Here is an 18,785-nt window from a genome sequence, read left to right as displayed (position 1 = left end):
TACAATAATCCCGGTACTTGGTATTGAAAGCTTGCTGCATCTGAGCCCAAGTGGTGATACTATTCCTAGGTAAGCCCATGAACCAGCGTAATGCTGCATCCTTAAGAGTGGAAGGGAAGAGTTTCAGCTTTTGCTCATCTTCAGTATAGTCATAGGTTCTACAAAGGACAGCAAACTCAAACAGGAAGGTATCAGGATCTTCAGTAGTCAGTCCATGGAAGTGAGGTAAAGCAGAGGGGCTAATGTTCTTCATTTTCATCTCTCCATTGGTCTCTCGGATGGGGAAGGCACCTTCTATTCTCTCATCTTCTCCTCTATTGTCAGCCATAACTTCAGATGGAGTGGTCTCTAACTCTTCTTCTCCTATAGGATCTTTGTATATCTCAGGATGTTCACCTATAGGTTCTTCTGGATCACTGTCACCAAAGAAGAGAGAAGGGTGACTCAGTGATGTGGTGGGGGTGTTGGGTAGGAATTTGCCTGATTTATCTCGGTTCCTACGAGGCATGAAATGGAAAGACTTCTTTTTGATTGCTTTTGCTTTTTTCTTTGGTACCTGCAAAACTGAAACAGATTGATCTACAACTAACTATCTTGCAGAATTGAATTGAAAGCAGGAAAGAACTAATCTACTTTGCTTAAATGAAATTGCAGGAATTGAAATTCTAATCTACGCTTGCAGAATTGAAAGGCTAATCTAGGAAAGCAGGAAATGTCTATGCTACTTTTGCAGAAAGGAAATGAAATAAACTACTTGGCAGAAAGTAAGAGTAAGAAAGTAGAAGAAAAGCAACAATTACTAATACTCTGATGCTTCCCCGGCAACGGCGCCAAAAAGATGGTGGGCTCCAGTATTGTAGCAATAATGCTACAACTCCTGGAGCTTCCTATCTCTAATTTTATCAACCCGGTAGTTCGTACAAACTTGGAAGCGACAGTGATGTATGCACAAGTACTAGCTCTTGTCGCAGCTGTCACTTGGTCAGCCGGCACAAGTCCGCTAGGGCTCAAGCCAACTTCTATATGCTCTCAGAAGAAGATTTATGAGTGATGGACGAAAGCTATCTCGAAGGAAGTTAACCTACTTCGCAAAAAGGAAACTGAAAGCCAACAAAGCATGGAAACCCTAGTAAACCCTAATTTGACTAGCTTGACCTTTACAATGCAAAAATGTGAATGAAACTTCTACCAATGATGCCATTACTTCTAGTGAGTTGAAATGCATGAATCTAAGCTACTTGCATCTGAAAAGACATGTTTTTGTATTTTTTCTTAAGTGGTTGGAGTTATTATGATGGTGCTTTTGATTAGGGTTTGACTGTGCAGGAGCGGTTTGAAGGGAAGGAAAGCTTGGGAAAGGTCAGGGGGGCTAGGAGAGGTCCCAGGGGATCCCTAGCATTAGTCCACAGAATTCCACAACGTTCAGGTGCTCGGCAACCGAGTTTGCAGGCTTCTACAGGATGTCTGCAGGGGATTCTACAAGAAACTCAGGAATCCTACAGGAAGTCTGCTAACTTCTACAGGATGTTCTACCGTGGGAGTTTTGGGTGATGGTGAAGTGATGGAGTGGTATGGGTGGATAGGTAAGATGGAGATGGAGCTTGTGATGGCTCAGGGGTAGAGGAATAGGATAGAAAAAGAGTGCATGAAGTCGGTTGGTGGATAGAAGGATGGGAGCAACGAAAGGTCAAGAAAATGGAGCTACGTGGACAATGGAAGAGCTGGAAGGTAAACGAGCTGAACAGAGGTCGAGTAGGTGGCTTTAGGCGTGGTTGACAAGAAGAGGAAGGAAATGGAATGATGTGGAGCAGTGTAAATAAAACAAATTGCTTATGTCTTGCACCAAAACGAGAATTCATTAACCTGTGCTACTTGTGCTATTAAACCAATGAACAGCAATGTAAATTGTGAAGAGAATTCGTGCATGGAGTTGGGATGCAGAAGTAGTGCTCAAGATCAGAGTGCATGGATGGATCTATGACTAAAGTGACTGTGTTGCCGCTTGCATGAAAGTAAAACGACTGCGTTTTTTTGGTGGTTGGTTCAGACTGCACCCCTAATCTCTAAACAGAGATGGCAGTGAGGTCCTATCAACCTTTTCTGGAGCTCCAATGAATTACAATTCTCCTATTCTGATCTAAGCAACTGAAAGCAATTTAACCATAAGCTAATCCTACTTAATCACATAAAAACTAAATCAGCAGATTGTATTTTCGAATTGCATGTCAAAGCAAAGAAACAAAGTGTTGGAACGAAAGGCAAATAACACTACAAAACAGAGGAGGTCTATGGCTCTCAGGTTGGGCCCTAACCTGAGAGCTATAGCTCCCTTAAAAACTCAGAATTAGATCCAAATCTGCTTGCCTTTATTCATAATCAAAATTCTAATGTCATGCCAAAACTGGCTTACAAAAACAAACACCGAGCTGTAGCTCGTACTCAGAAATTACAATAGTGATTCAAAAGTTCAAAAAGCTCCTATCCAAGGCTACGGCCTCAGTATTTATGCATGATGATGATCCAGCAGGCTTCCTTAATTTGTGGAGCTCGGCTGTCCAACTGAAGGTTAAACTTCTGTTCCTGTAGAATCGTTGGCTGCCTCTAAGCTCGGTGGGGAGATCTGTTGGAGCTCGGAGCTATGGTGGAAATCACGAGGAAGGTCCCCAAGACTGTGGACAACCTCCCTAAAAACCAGCAATGCCACCTTGGTTGTCTCCTTGTCTCCATTTGCGTGGTCTTTGCTCCCTTTAATGCCAAAAAAACTGAAATCATCATGTATTAGCCACATAGATATAATGCCTGCCCTTCTTCCTACAAATAACACGAATATACCAAGAAATGAATGCATCAGCGATAAAAGATGAATGGTTGAGCAAGGTAAGTAGGCCAAATGAGCCCAAATTGTACCAAAAATTAGGGCTCATCAAGAAGCATCAATCATCACATAGACTTGATATTGGGAGAAAGTCTTCTGAACAAGGTTGCATATCGAATGACGTCTAAAGAGAATGAGGAAGTGAGGAAGCAAGTCCAAGAATTATTGGACAAATGACTAATAAGAGAAATTTTGAGCCTGTGTGTTGTACCTACAGTACTAAGTCCAAAGAAGGGTGGAGAATGGAGAATGTGCAGTGACTATAGGGTAATCAACAAGATCACCATTCATTATAGGTTTACATTGCCATGGATGGATGATATGATGGATTGCTTGGGTGGGGCAACTTACTTCTCAAATATTTTGACCTTAAAAGTGGCTATCATCAAGTTCGAATCAGAGAAGGAGACGAGTGGAAGACAACTTTCAAGACCAATGAAGGCTTGTACGAGTCGATGGTCATGCCATTTGGCTTGTCAAATGCACTCAGTACCTTTATGCGGATGATGAATGAAGTCCCGAAGGAGTTCATTGGTAAGTTTGTCATTGTTTATTGGATGACATTTTAATTTTCAGTCGAACTAAAGAAAAGCACTTGAGACATTTGAAGTATGTTTTAGAGAGGTTGCAACAAGAAAAACTATTGATTAACATGAATAATTGTTCTTTTATAAAGAGTGAGCTTGTATACTTGGGTTTTGTCATTTTTAAGGATGGCTTGAAAATGGATCCGGAGAAGATAGAAGCAATTGTAAATTGGCCCTCACCTAAGAACATTTTTGAGGTGAGAAGTTTTCATGGCTTAAACAGCTTCTATAGAAAATTTATCAGGACTTTTAGTGGAATTTGTGCACCTATCATTGACACCATCACGAAGAATAGGAAGCCATTTTATTGGACAGTAGTAGCAAAAAAAATAAATCAATTATTGAAGAAGAAGATCACTGAGAAGCCAGTGTTGAAGTTGCTGGACTTCAATTATCCCTTTCAAGTGAGATGTGATGCTAGTGGGACATCCATTTGAGTTGTACTGAGGCAAGAAGATAAGCACGTTGCATATTTCAGTGAGAAGATAAATGAAGCAAAACATAAATACTCTTCCTACGAAAAATAATTTTATGTGGTGGTTCAAGCTTTGAAGCATTGGAGGCATTACTTGATGCCTAAGGAGTTCGTTCTATACATGGATAATTTTGTCTTACAATACATTATGCAACAACATAAGTTGAATCATAAACATGCAAAGTGGGTGGAGTTCCTTTCTGTTTCAAAGCATATTAGTGGTAAGGAAAATAGGGTTGTTGATGCCTTGAGTAGGAGATGCTTAATCATGCATGAAAGTCAAATATAAATTTTAGGCTTTGATTATTTGAAGGACTTGTATGACAATGATGCTGATTTTAAAGAAGCTTTTCCAGCGTGTAAAAATGCAGTCAATAGGGACAAAAATCCATGGAAAGAGTTTATGTTGTAGGATTGGTTATTGTTCAAGAACAATTTTCTATGTATTCCCAATTGCTCAATGAGGGAAAACATGGTCCAAGAAAACCATAATGGCAGGTTGGCTAGACACTTTGGTGTTGAGAAAACACTTGGGCAGCTGAGTCACTTCTGTTTTTGGCCTAAGATGAAGGCATATGTATAGAGGTACATGAGTAAGTGTAGGGTATGTCAACATGTGAAAGGGAGAAGTCAGAATGCTGGACTATACATGCCACTACCCATTCCCAACAGACCTTGGGATTTAGTGAGTATGGACTTTGTTTTGGGTTTACCGAGAACTCAACGAGGTAATGATTCAATCCTTGTAGTTGTGGATATATTTACTGAGATGGCTCATTTCATTCCGTGTTTCAAATCTAGTGATGCTACCCATGTGGCTAATTTGTTTTTTGATGAGATTGTTCGATTGCATGGTTTTCTAAAATGTATAATCTCTAACAGGGACACAAGATTCACCGAACATTTCTAGAGGACCTTGTGGAAGAAACTTGGCACTAAGCTAAATTTTAGCTCAGCCTATCATCCACAGTCTGATGGGAAAACAGAGGTTGTAAACATGAGTTTGGGTAATTTGTTGAGGAGTTTAGTAGGTGACTGACCAAAGCAATGGGATCATGTGCTAAGCCAAGTTGATTTTTCCTATAATGACTCACCAAATAGGAGCACAAGAAAAAGTCCATTTCAGATCTTGTACGATATGCATCTGAGGGGAATTTGTGAGCTAAGAGATTTGGGAAAGCTTGAGCATAGAAAGTGCTAATGGAGATGATTTTGCAATAATCATGAGCTGAACGAGCAAGTAATACAAAGATTACAAGATACAAGCAATATCTACAAGCAATGAGAATATTTACACATGAAAGAGGTAAACTTTGAATTGGGAGATGTGGTCCTAGCTCACCGAAGAAAAGAGAGGTTTCCAATTGGAGAATATAACAAATTGAAAATGAAGAAGATAGGACCTTGTAAGATCCTCCACAAGCTTTCAAAGAATTCTTATGAGCTCGAGTTACCTCTAGGAATTGGCATTTCACCCATTTTTAATGTAGTAGATTTGTATCCCTACACAGTTGGTGATGTGGATCCAACTTTTGGGAATCTTGACTAGAATGAAGGAATGGAACAATAGTGGATGAAACAAATTCCCGTGGAAAAGAGTTTAGAGGCTAAACAGATTTTGGATACACATGTTGCCAAGAAGACCAGAATGAAAGAATACTTGGAATATCTTGTGAAATGGAAAGACCATCCGATGGAGGATCCTACTTGGATGGATGAAACAACACTACAGAAAGTAGGCCACTCTATAGAAGGTCTTATGAGCAAGAGATCATAAATTTTTTCTTCCATGGGGAGTTTGATGCAGGTGCATTAGGTCGAGCACATAAAAATGATAAGTTATTAAAGTCATACCAAGAGCCTAGAAATGTGATGGAATGATCACATGCCAAGCCTAGAACATTTTAAAGTTTATTTGTGAAAATATTTTGATATTTAGTTAAGATTAGTTAGGAACATCTAGTTAAAAGAAATGAATTTTATAGTTAGTTGGGAGTTAAAGCTAAGGGAAATTGGTTCACATCCGTGAACTCATTCTCGGACAATTTTTTTAGTTTTTGAAAACAAGAAGAGAGAGGAACATTTTAGAAAAGGGGAGATTTTTGGAGGGTGTATGGGCATGGATTTTGTTCTTTGTGTGAGATTAAAGTTAATTGAACATCATTTCTTAGACTAGTGTTTTTTTTTTTTGTCTGTCAGCAAGTCGAATTTGTAAGTGTGTATGAGATATTTAACTGTATGAGCATTTGTTAGGCTTGTTAACAATGATATTAATATCTGGATTTTGAAATTTCTTTGGTCATTACTCTTTAATATATTTCCTAGAAAAATTACTCTGTATAGTGAATAATTTGTGCATTGTATTCTCTCTGTTATTTACATTTAAATGAGAACCTAGAGAATCGCATTTCAGTAAATCCTTTAATCTCATGCTTTTGTGTCCAAGATTCTATATTGGAAAGAGCCATTTATGTTACAGGTTCGAGAATATAGAGCACTCTGTGTCAAGCCAACAGAATAAGGGAAAATCGTCATCAAACTTGTGGGTCAAATTCTAATCAAAGAAAGACAAAAATCGAAATTCCGCCATCTGGGTTTTTGTGCCGAGCAGGGTCTGTTTGATAACACGTGAGCGATTTTCCAAAAAGATCTTTGGTTGGGGATTTCCAAAGTGATCTTTAAACTATGTTTTTGTAGACTGCATGATTGGAGAAAACGACTTGTTCCCTTGCACCAACACGTGTGTTTGTAGGAATTGAAGCTGAAAAAGACAACTTCTTGTTCCCTTGTAAAAGACAACTTGTTGTTCCCTTGTACCAATGTTTCTGTTAACCTCACTCTCATGTGTTAAAAATAATTATAAGACCAAAATAATTAAATTAATTAAAATCAAGAAAGTTGGATTTAATCCTACCTTTCTAGATTGAGTTTGTTCCTCATAATTAGGAGTCAAGTTAGGCCTAGTTGGTTGAGAGATTCTCTCCAACTAGTTAAGATCCTAGATTAGTGTTTCGTTGATAGATTTGCTCAACCATAGTGTCCAAGATAGACACACTATCTTGAGACAAATTCTCCTCATGTATTTATATGTATCATAACCATTATTTTAATAATGAGAATGTGAGGAATGTTGTGAGGCATTTTCCACCATGTCTCTATTGTTTATGTCTCTGATATTTTTATATATGCTTATTTGATATCCTTCATGTGGTATTAGAGCTTAGACGATGCCTCTTGAGGGTCAAGAAATAGACTAGTCCTCTTCAGGTGAGGATAGGAAGGAAGAGTAAATTTTTCGCTCAACACAATCTAGCAAGCACAGTTTAGCATGGGAACAAAATCATGATGCTTCCATTTCTATGCAATCAGAAGATGGTGGACAAGAAGCTTCTCAGGGTTTGCCATTTCAGCTTGCAATGTGGGACTTTGGATAGTGTGATGCAAGCTCTCACATTTTGGCTTGTTGAAGGAACTGTGAATAAATGAACGTTTCAGAAGTGCATTGGATCACCAATTGAGTTTTATGCTTTTAGTTTGAGTCATTGTTAGCATCATTTTTTCTTTAATATTGAAATTAAGTGTTGCTTGCTCTCATCGCTGAAATACTTAGCCTTTCTCGCTGACCCCTCGACCCTGACCTCAAGTGGCTCTTCTCCTGCTCACACATACCCTCAGGCTCTACACACTCGACTAGCTCAAGTACTTATGCTATTATTGTACCCAGAATCAATGGATGCTTTCTCTGCCGCTGAGACTGGTGCATTATATTCCCAATCACCCACCACCTAACCCTACCGATACTTAGCTACTTACTTTACCGCATAAAAGTGACCGAGTGACACCCAAAACCTGTGAACAAGAAGCCCACCGAAGCCCCGAAGCTTATAAAGCACTGAAGTGCAGTAAATAAATAGCATAAACAATGTACCTCTCAGCCATTACAAACTTATTATGGCTGTTACACTCCCAACATTGAGGAGAAAAGTTAAGGACAAAGGCATTACAAAAGAGAAAGTTTCTTTCCGAAGAAAGCCATTACAATGAAGAAAACTGCGTTGAAGAATCAACGTTTGCCACAAGGAGCTGACAACGTTTGCCAGATAAAATTGTCCACGAACCAACGTTTTCTAGGTAAGTTGCGTCAATTTACTTCTCCAAAAAACCATTTTCATACAAACGTGCCAATAAAATTTTTTGAAGTGATTTCATGAATTCACTTTTTTAATAGGAGTTTAAAAAGTATTGAAAGGTAAAGTTTATTGTTGGAGAGAAGATATGTTTTTTTGTTTGTGTTAAATTTGTAATTCTTGGAGAGATAAGAAGTGTTGGTAAGTTGATATTCTGAAATGGAGAGATAAGAAATGTTGGTATTTTTTATAAATGGAGTAATAAGGTGTAAAATTTTGTAAATAGTTTTTTTTGGAGACATAAGTAATCATAGAATTTTTGGATGAGATAAAGGTGTATTGAATTTTTTATTTTATTTTGGAGAGATGAGGTGTGATTTTGTGGAATGATACAATGAAATTATTTTTGTTGTAATTTTGAAGTGATAAGAGTTTTGTATTTGGAGTGATAAGTGAATTTGTTTCAAAGAAAGTCATTGTTGTAATCCAAAGTAATATTTTACTTTGAGAGAGATTGAGTCAGTGAACATCTAGTTTTTGAAGACAATTTACCTCCAAGGAGTTCTCAAACTTTGTGCTTGAGAAATTTCAACGAAGATGTTGTAAAGATGAAAGGTTGATGTACTCAAATACTTAATAAAGACATATTTTTTGTGGTGTTGAAGTGTCCTAGATCCGCCTAAAATTGAATAAGGAGATATTATGAACACCTTTTGTAGTGCATGATTCTTGATGTTGCTTATTTTTTGTGTCTAATTTTGACACTATCCTTATAATATGGTACACCTAGAGTACACAACAAATTAAACAAATGCATGCACATAATAAATTCTCTTCAAGCTTAGGTAATCAAACAAACTATAAGAAATCAAGAAGCAGCGACACATAATCAAGTTGTCAAAGACGATTCTACATCAACATCCAATCAAGTTAATGAAGTTGTCATCTACATCAACAATCAACTACATCAACTTTTTGACAATGCACTTGCAATAGTTTTGTACTCAAAACAAAATTGTAACTTGCAAATAATATTATTTTTTGTAAGTTAACTTGTAACCAAATTCAAATCAAATTGAGTTGAATTGTAAGGGTGCATTCTCGGTGGAACCCGACACCTAAGCTTTGAATTGATAAGGAGTCCTGATTCCATTTTTTTCAACTTAGTCATCAAATTCATGTGAACTTGTCATTTAATCATTGTAAGTCTTATCTTGTGCATTTTTCGATAGTACTCTATAACCTTCTTTGGAATATTCAAGCAATGATCAAGAAAACAAATTCAAGCTAGAGATCAAGCAAGTTCAAAAACAAGCAATCGTGATCAAGCGAGTGTGAAAGCAAGCAAGTGCGAGTTCAAACAATCAATTGTTAACACAAGTTCAAGCGAGCGTGCAACTATCAACCAAGCATCAAGCCAGCGAGTTCAATTCTAAAGCAAGCAAATGTGATATTCAAATAACAATCAAGCAAGTTCAAATCTACAACAAGAGAGCGTGAGTTCTAGTATTCAATTATTCAAGTCAGCATGTATCAAAGCAAACAAGTTTAACCAAGCAAGTTAGAGAGATCAAGCAAGTGAGCGTGAAGTCGATTGAATCATTCACAAAGTTCAAGCGAGCGTGAAGTTGATTGAAGCATTCAAAAAGTTCAAGTGAGCATGAATTCAAGAAAGTTCACATGGAGAAAAACATTGAGTTGTTACAGATTCTTAACAATCTGATCCTATCAACTATTGAAGACATGGTGAAAATCAACAAAGCAACTCTTGTTGATATTCAAATGCATTTACAACAGGCACATGAGACAATTGAGTTTCTTCAACTCGAGTCGCAATTACAACGAGATGAGTTGCAATAGAGGAGTGATGCTTCATTCAACCATACATATGAATAAAAATGATGATTCCAAATCACTCATCCAGACAACTTCAAGTGTAGAAGTTGTCCATGATCAAGTTCAACTTTCTTCTTCCAAGCCAATCATCAATCCGTGGGAAGAAATCCAAAGAAACAAAAATTGGTGTGGATTAGGATATGACAAAGATGACAACAACTTGCATATCCCAGATTATTCAAAGCCGATAAAGTTCATTAGTGCAGGATTTCTTGATCAAGTAACATCAACAAGCCATGTGAAAGTTGAAGACAAACCCACATGCAAACATTTTCAAAGAACAGGTCACATGGAAGATCATTGTTTTGATCTCCATCCTTGTCGCCATTGTGGCAAGCAGAATCACTCATCAGAAAAATGTTGCAAACAAAACCAACCCACCATATTGAAGATCAATTATGCATGGATTGATCCTTGGGAATCGCCATCAACAGTTAAACAATTGTATAAATTTTACAACAGAATTCAATCCCACCTATTGCAGCCAACAATCAAATGAAGATGATACTCTCATGCACCTGAACAAAGGAGTACAACAATGAAACTCTCCTACACATAAAGGGGGGGAGTTCAGAAATCAAATGTAGATGATTGTCTCTCCTTTCAACTGACAAAGGGGGGAATTAAGGGTGGTTTTCAGACCAAAAGTCTCGACAACATCAACAAAAGAAGCCAATGGGCATCATTAAAGTAGCCAATGGGCAGTTTCGACATCATCAAATTCACTAGTGGGCGCTATCAACATTTTGTTAGTGGACAAGAAAATGGGATGTTGATTGAAAGAAAAGGACAAATGTATCCTTTTGCAGCTTGGCACTTGATGGAGTTTTCAAGAGATGTATAAGACTTGCAGTTGATTCATGTTCTCTTCGGATTGGAGTTTTTGCAGCATCCAACTTTGGCAGTTTTTCAGGCATCGTTTTTTAGGATCAACCGTTTCAGCATGAGAATTTGGAAGACGGTTCTTGGTTCTTATTTTGGACTTATCATTGAGGGGGGGAATATTAACCTAACTCTCATGAGTTAAAAACAATTATAAGCCCAAAATAATTAAATTAATTAAAATCAAGAAAGTTGGATTTAATCCTACCTTTCTAGATTGAGTTTGTTCCTCATAATTAGGAGTCAGGTTAGGCCTAGTTGGTTGAGAGATTCTCTCCAACTAGTTAGGCTCCTAGATTATTATTTGGTTGAGAGATTTGCTCAACCATAGTGTCTAATATAGATGCACTATCTTGAGACAAATTCTTCTTATGTATTTATATGTATCATAAAAAAAATAGGGGGAAAGGGGGGGAAGTTATGTGCTGTTGGGACAGACAGAAAAGAGAAAAGAGGAAAAATGGCTAAGTCTGGTGATGACCAGATAGCCAAGCACTAAGTGCGAATATCTTGCTGCGGACAGTGGTCCTGCAAGAGAGCTAGGGGGGAGATTTTGGTCCTAAAAGACGAATCTCATGGACGGGTGGCAAATTGGAAGCAGATGAACAGAGGTAATCTCGGCTTCTCAAGTGTTTTGCAAGTTTATTTTGATAATGAGAATGTAAGGAATGTTGTGAGGTCTTTTCTGTCATGCCTCTATTGTTTATGTCTCTGATATTTTTATATATGCTTATTTGATCTCCTTAAGCTTGTGGTTTGCAGAGATAGCAACCATCAATTTGTGCTTGTTGTTCCCTTACACCAATGCTAGTGGTTTGCAGAGATAGCAACCATCAATTTGTGTTTGTTGTTCCCTTGCACCAACGCTTGTGGGTTGCAAAGATAGCAACTATCAGTGCTTACCTTAAAATGTATGATAATTTTTAGAATGTGTGATAATTATTTTAAATTTTATTAATATTGATGTGTTTTTGGTTGAGATTTTCTTATTATTAATTATGTTCCACAACTTATCTTAAAATGTATGATAATTTTTAGAATGTGTGATAATTATTTTAGATTTTATTAATATTGATGTGTTTTCGGTTGAGATTTTCTTAAATTTTATTAATATTGATGTGTTTTTGGTTGAGATTTTCTTATTATTAATTATGTTCCACAACTTATCTTAAAATGTATGATAATTTTTAGAATGTGTGATAATTATTTTAGATTTTATTAATATTGATGTGTTTTCTTAATATTAATTATATTCCACAATGAATATTTATCTTTAAAAACAACTCATATTTTTATCTAAGAAAAATATTATTTGAAAGTATGAACATAATTATATTTTTATTATACATTTTTATTTTGGAATATACATTATTATTGAAATATGTGATAATTATCTAAAACTTTATTATTATTAGTGTAATTTCATCTTGAAATATGTGTAGTTATTTATAAAATTTCAATTGCTATAAATAATAAAAACAAAAATAATATATTCAATAAAATCTTTTGGTAAAAAATCGCATTTAGATGGTTGGGTTCCGGAACCACCCAGATGGGTGGATTTTGAAATAAAATATTATGAATGATGTATCTATAATTTTATTGGAAGAAGTCAACATAATTATATCTTTATTATATGTTTTCATAATTATATCTTTATTATATGTTTTATTTATGTATGATATTTTTTTTATTATTGTTATGTTTTTATCTTGAAAGATGTGTAATTAGTTATAATTTTTAAATTATTATAAAAAAATAAAAATGAAAAGTAATATTTCAAACCAAGTTGTCTTCTTGGGTTCTGGAACCACCCAAATGGGTGGATTTTGAAATAAAATATTATGAATGATGTATCTATAATTTTATTGGAAGAAGTCAACATAATTATATCTTTGTTATATTTTTTTATTTATGTATGATATTTCTTTTATTATTGTTATGTTTTTATCTTGAAAGATGTATTTATAATTTTATTGGAAGAAGTCAACATAATTATATCTTTATTATATTTTTTATTTATGTATGATATTTCTTTTATTATTGTTATGTTTTTATCTTGAAAGATGTGTAATTAGTTATAATTTTTAAATTATTATAGAAAATAAAAATGAAAAGTAATATTTCAAACCAAGTTGTTTTGAGGGCGACTTTTTTTGAAATAAAATATTATGAATGATGTATCTATAATTTTATTGGAAGAAGTCAACATAATTATATCTTTGTTATATTTTTTTATTTATGTATGATATTTCTTTTATTATTGTTATGTTTTTATCTTGAAAGATGTGTAATTAGTTATAATTTTTAAATTATTATAGAAGATAAAAATGAAAAGTAATATTTCAAACCAAGTTGTCTTGAGGGCGACTTTTTAGAAGCTTTTCAGGTAGGGTTTTCCGGTCTAATAGCTCTAAAATCCGGCAAGAATTTATTGAAATCACAAGTTTGATAGGTAACCCTACACAATCGAAGTGCCCTAGGGGTTTTTCAAGGTGATGAATCCATATATACAATAAAAAAAACCAGTTTAAATAACACAAATAAAGATTTCACCTCAAAATTTTCAAGGTGATGAATCCATATATACAATAAAAAAAACCAGTTTAAATAACACAAATAAAGATTTCACCTCAAAATTTTCCACCACACCTCAAAATAAATTTTCCACCGCTTTCTAGCACCGGAAAGTCCAAAAAGCCACACTAAAAACAACTCCATTTCAAACTAAGTTGGGGTTTTCCAGTCTAATAGCTCTAAAATCCGGCAAGAATTTATTGAAATCACAAGTTTGATAGGTAACCCTACACAATCGAAGTGCCCTAGGGGTTTTTCAAGGTGATGAATCCATATATACAATAAAAAAAAAACCAGTTTAAATAACACAAATAAAGATTTCACCTCAAAATTTTCCACCACACCTCAAAATAAATTTTCCACTGCTTTCTAGCACCGGAAAGTCCAAAAATCCACACTAAAAACAACTCCATTTCAAACTAAGTTTATTTATTTTATCACATGACCCTTTTTAAATATAATATTTTAAAAAGATGTATCCTCTATTTAATTGGCCTTACAAAATAATAATAATAATTTTTTAAAGCTTTATTATTATTTTATTTTATTATTTTCATCTTGAATAATGTGCAACTATTTTAAAAATTTTAATATAATAAAATAAAAAAGTAAAACATAATATTGTAGATCAAAATTCATGCAATATTATGGAGAAACTTACTCCTCCCACTATCAAAACATGCATTCACAAAATTTTCTTAAAAGGATTATACCAACATAATTATAAGTTTATATCATGTTCTCATTTGTATGAGAATTATAATACCATGTTCTCATTTCGAAATGGAAGAGAATTATTATACTCTCATCTTGAAATGCAAAAGAATTATTATATAATATTATTATATGAAAAATTAAAACAATTATTTAAATTTTTTAGTGTGTTTTTATCTAGAAAAATGTGTAATCATTCATAAATTTTTAATTAAAAAAAAGATAAACATTTTAGTTCAAAACTTGCTACTTAACCTTTTTTCAAAATAAAATATTATGGATAGATATACCCCTCCCTTTACACTCATAAAGCAAGTAAGATGCATCCAACAATGTAATCTTTTTATATAAAATTAGGTTAATAAGTAGATTTATTTTTTTTAAGTGAAGTTTTATTTTCTCTTTTTGTTTTTTATTATTTTATTTTATTTTTATTTTTATTTTTACCTTTAATATTTTTTAAATAAACAAAATTCTCATGAACAAAATTCCAAAATTAAAGTTCCCATTAATTAAATGAAATTGTAACTTTTATTAAAATTTCCACCTTCATATTATATTCTCATCTCAAAATGCATAATAATTATGATACCATGTTCTCATGTCAAAATGCATGAGAATTGTTATACCATGTTTTCAAAATTATTACAACATTTTGTCAATTAAAAATGTATAATAATTATTTAAAACTTTTACATACCTTTTCATACCTTGTTATCTAGAAAGACGTGCAACTATTCATAAATTTTTAATTTCTGAAAAATGAAAATAACATTTTAGTTCACCTTTCTTTCCAAATAAAATATTATAGAGACATACCCCTTCATATAAAAATATATGGAGAGATGTACTTTTCTATTTGATTCACTATCACGAAGCAAACAATATGTATCTAGCAATTCAACAACATTTTTATAAAATTAAGTAAGTTTAATCTTCTTTTCTAGTTTATTTTTTCTAAGTGATTATTTATTTATTTTTATTTTTATTTTTATGATGTGAATTTTTCAAACCAGCTTAGATACATCTTAACTCTTTATCTACTATCTTAGATCTCTATACTTGATAGATACAGAGTTAATGGATATAGGATAGTTTAGTTTAATTATTATTATTATTATTATTATTGTTGCCCTGAATCAACATATTTACACAACTACATTATAACATCTCTTCCATATTGAGCTAGAGCCCTCTCAGCGAATAAACTAAAAAAAGCTATTTTGTACTCATTAATTTACTTATCTCATATTATCTCCCACCAAGTTAATGGAGTAGTCTACCTAGGCGGTAGCATGGCCCGTTTTCCGGTACCGGCCGGAAAATCCTCCGGCTCCGGCCACCGGAATGTCTCCACCCTCCGCCACCCTCCTTCTCCGCTTCTCCGCCACCTTCCCCTGGCAATCTTGACATTCCTGCCACGGCCTGACAAAAAATTGGATTCTGATCGCAGGGAATGGGGCCTGACAGACTACCCGATCCGGTTCCAATTCGAATTGTCACCCGCGCGCTGGTATTCATAATCATAACCCTGTTGCTAATATGTGAAGCAGCTTAAAGAACGGCCTCGACTGAAGGAAGGAATGGAAGATTTAATTCAAGAAGCACTGGAGATGATAGACAAAGCTTCTATCATGTGCTGCGTTCAAATTAATTCGTCAAAATTTTCCAAGGCGAGTACTGAACGCTCTCATGCCCATGCCCATTTTTATGTTTTGCTTACATCCCTCTTATCAAATAATCCGGTAAGACTAAATCTAAATTTGTTTGGGGAACTTTACTCAGTTTTTTCTCAGCGCCAGTCGACAAGAAAGAGCTGGTTGAATTTCAAGCAGAGTTAGAAAAATTGTACAACCATATGAAGACCCGATCTGTCTTTACGATGCCATTGATTGTAGGTCGGTGCGTCCACCGACAACACTGGAGCGAGAATATCCTACATATGCAGGTAAATTATGAGACATTGTGAGTGTTGATTGGTTTTGTACAAATATGAATATTATTTTTAAGGTTTTAGGATAGTTTTTGATATGTTTTTATATGGTTAAACAGTGGGAATTGAAGAACCCATAAAAGAAGTTGTTAATCTTCTGGAATGGGAAAGTGAGAAAAATGCAGTTGCAGTTATTGTGTATGGTTTTGGTGGAGTGGGAAAGTCTACTCTGGCGGCGGATGCTGTGTTTGCTAGACTTGATATTGTAGGCTGTAAATATTCGATGGTCAGATTGTTTGTTGATATAACATCAGCTCCAAATATTGTAGAGTTTCAAAAATGTATATTAAGAGATTTGATGGTGGGCATCGCTGAAGAAAAGGCGGCAAAGCTAGATGTTAGAACGTTTGAAAGTGGATAGCATCAAATTGGGAGCGTGTTACAGAAAGAAGTAGCCTTTCTCTATGTAGACAATGTTTTGGACGGTGATAAGCTGCAGCAGCTTTTGCCTAGGGACATGCATTTGGCCAAAAAAGTGAGGGTGCTCATCACTGCGCGGGAAATGGGTGTGCGTACTGTGTGTACAGGGTGCAAAATGGAAACCAAACAGTATCCTATGAATGGCCTTCCCACATCTGAAGCGAGGAGTCTTTTAGAGAGGGAAATGAAGGAGGCACAAATAGACTCTAGCCAAATGGAGAAGATAGTAAAGATATGCGGTGGAATCCCAAAACTTTTGACAGTGGTTGCAAGCTTTATAATCTCCGAAGGGGACAAACAGAAAGCCTTTCGGATAGTGATGGAAGACAAAGAACATTTGAAGGGTCAAGCACTGGGGGACATAGAGCGCTATGTCTTCGCCTATGATCATCTTCCTGAAAGGTGCAAAGGTCCATTTCTTGACATCTGCGTATTTTTCAAGGGAATGAATTGGGACTCTGTGGCAGATGTTCTGGGAGAGTCTGAATTGGATATGCTAGAAAAGAGAGCACTGGTTTCTAAAGACAGATTCATGTGCTTAAATGTGCACGATGTGATTTTGAAGATTGGTACCATAAGGGCAGAGGAGACTAGATTTAATTTCACCAATGCAAATAGGAGTCAATTTCAAGAGTTTTTAGAAAAGGTATTAGAAATTGGAAAATAAATGCAGTGAATTATTTCATACAATCCCTTTCTCGATTATTATGACCAACTTAATTATAATTGCAGGACATCTCAGGAATCGATGGCCTCTGGTTTGATGGTTATGGAGATCCATTGGAAATGCCAGCAACAAAATTAGATTCAATCTCTAATTCGTTGAGAATTCTTCGGTTTGGAGTTTTAAATGTGAAGGGTAAATGTGAGAAGAGATTTGAGAAGCTGATGTTTTTCCAAGGAAAAGTTGCCGGTCTCCCATTTAGTATATCTCAGGTAAAAGAATTGAGATATTTGAATGACAAATCTTTGATAAAGCAACTCTGCTCCATATATTTATATACGCGTGCTCATTTGCTCCAATGATTTGATAATGGTGTATAAGTTGCATTCATTTAATTATGTGCAGATGACTTCCAACCTGAAACACATGGAATTAAATGGAGCGGGATCTTCCCATGATTTTGAAATCTCTCCGAGTGATCTTCAGCGGCTCCGGAATTTACGGGTAGTGCGATTAATCAACTTTGAAGCATGGAGAAAATTGCCTGCAGAGTTGGGAGAGATAATACATGAGTTACGAGAATTAACTCTTTCCGGGTGCACATCTATAAAGGAAATACCAAGATCCATATCAAAGCTTCAATATTTAAGAGTATTGAATATGGAGGAATGTTATGGATTGACGGGGTTGCCTGAGGATATTGGATCATTGAGTTGTTTACAGAAACTCAATCTCTCAGAATGCAAGCATATAGAAGAACTACCGGAATCAACTTCAAAACTTCGAGTAGACTGGGTTCGAGAGTTGCATTCCAAGGGAAAGCTTTTGGAAGCAGTTGATCCTAGACTTCTTAATGAGTACCCTGTTGAAGAAGTTGGGCTCGTTCTTGAACTGGGTTTGCTCTGTTCCCATCCTCATCCCGAAGCTCGACCTATTATGAGAGAAGTAGTGCAAATGATTGCAGGCGATAAAGCACATCCTGTGCCACCTTCTGAACCTCCTTCGGCAGACACACCTACAAGAACTGAAAATCTTGATGAATTCATTGTTTCATTTTCTTCATACAAGCATGGTTCATCTATTGCTATCTCACATCCTAACAGAAGCTCAGATGGTAGGCTAGTTTTCACACCGGATAGAACATCACCACTTTCACTGTTAGCAGCAACAGCTTGAAAGGTGTGTGTAATTAAAACAAGTCATGGAGTAACTGTTGTTGAAAAAACATATTTATTTTGGTCCGTTGGTGCATGATCCATGTCTTCTTGTTTATTGGACTGGCCAATGATGAGTTACTTCCTCTTCAAACAGACTAAGAGCTGGAGTTCCAGAGATACAGAGCTTGGAGTTTTCCTTTTGATATATCAGAAAAAAAAGGCTAACAGATCTGAAGTCTATGATTGCTGAGTGTAGACAAACTGTGTGCAGTTTTACTAATCTTCAGAGTATTTGATGCAACAAAATGTAGTGATTTTTCTTCAGTTGACCCAGTTTTTTATCTCAGCAAATGGCTTGATATCTGATACAACAGAGTGTAAATTTAGAGGAGAATTTCTTCTCTGATGTTTAAATTTT

The 18,785-nt window shown here is 35.3% G+C and overlaps 1 protein-coding gene across 1 annotated transcript; it reads left to right on the top strand.

The window, feature by feature from the left end:
• The first annotated feature begins 16,002 nt into the window (after positions 1-16,002).
• On the top strand, positions 16,003-18,692 carry LOC149235752 (uncharacterized). The gene is made up of 4 exons (XM_089461452.1): positions 16,003-16,081; positions 16,186-17,192; positions 17,279-17,482; positions 17,616-18,692. Exons 2-4 carry the CDS (start codon positions 16,584-16,586, stop codon positions 18,384-18,386), a joined length of 1,584 nt encoding a protein of 527 aa, XP_089317578.1. The 5' UTR covers positions 16,003-16,081; positions 16,186-16,583; the 3' UTR covers positions 18,387-18,692.
• The last annotated feature ends 93 nt before the right edge of the window (positions 18,693-18,785 follow it).

The sequence above is a fragment of the Pinus tabuliformis genome, chromosome 8 (assembly GCF_031772625.1).
Source record: "Pinus tabuliformis cultivar Carrire ecotype Pingquan chromosome 8, CPIR1, whole genome shotgun sequence".
In the NCBI taxonomy this organism is placed as follows: domain Eukaryota; kingdom Viridiplantae; phylum Streptophyta; class Pinopsida; order Pinales; family Pinaceae; genus Pinus; species Pinus tabuliformis.
This window is presented reverse-complemented; position numbering and strand designations above follow the sequence as displayed.

Coding starts and splice junctions, on each gene's coding strand:
- LOC149235752 (XM_089461452.1), top strand. CDS start 16,584: ATGCATTTGGCCAAAAAAGTGAGGGTGCTCATCACTGCGCGGGAAATG. Junction 17,193..17,278: donor TTCAAGAGTTTTTAGAAAAG/GTATTAGAAATT, acceptor TTATAATTGCAG/GACATCTCAGGAATCGATGG. Junction 17,483..17,615: donor TCCCATTTAGTATATCTCAG/GTAAAAGAATTG, acceptor AATTATGTGCAG/ATGACTTCCAACCTGAAACA.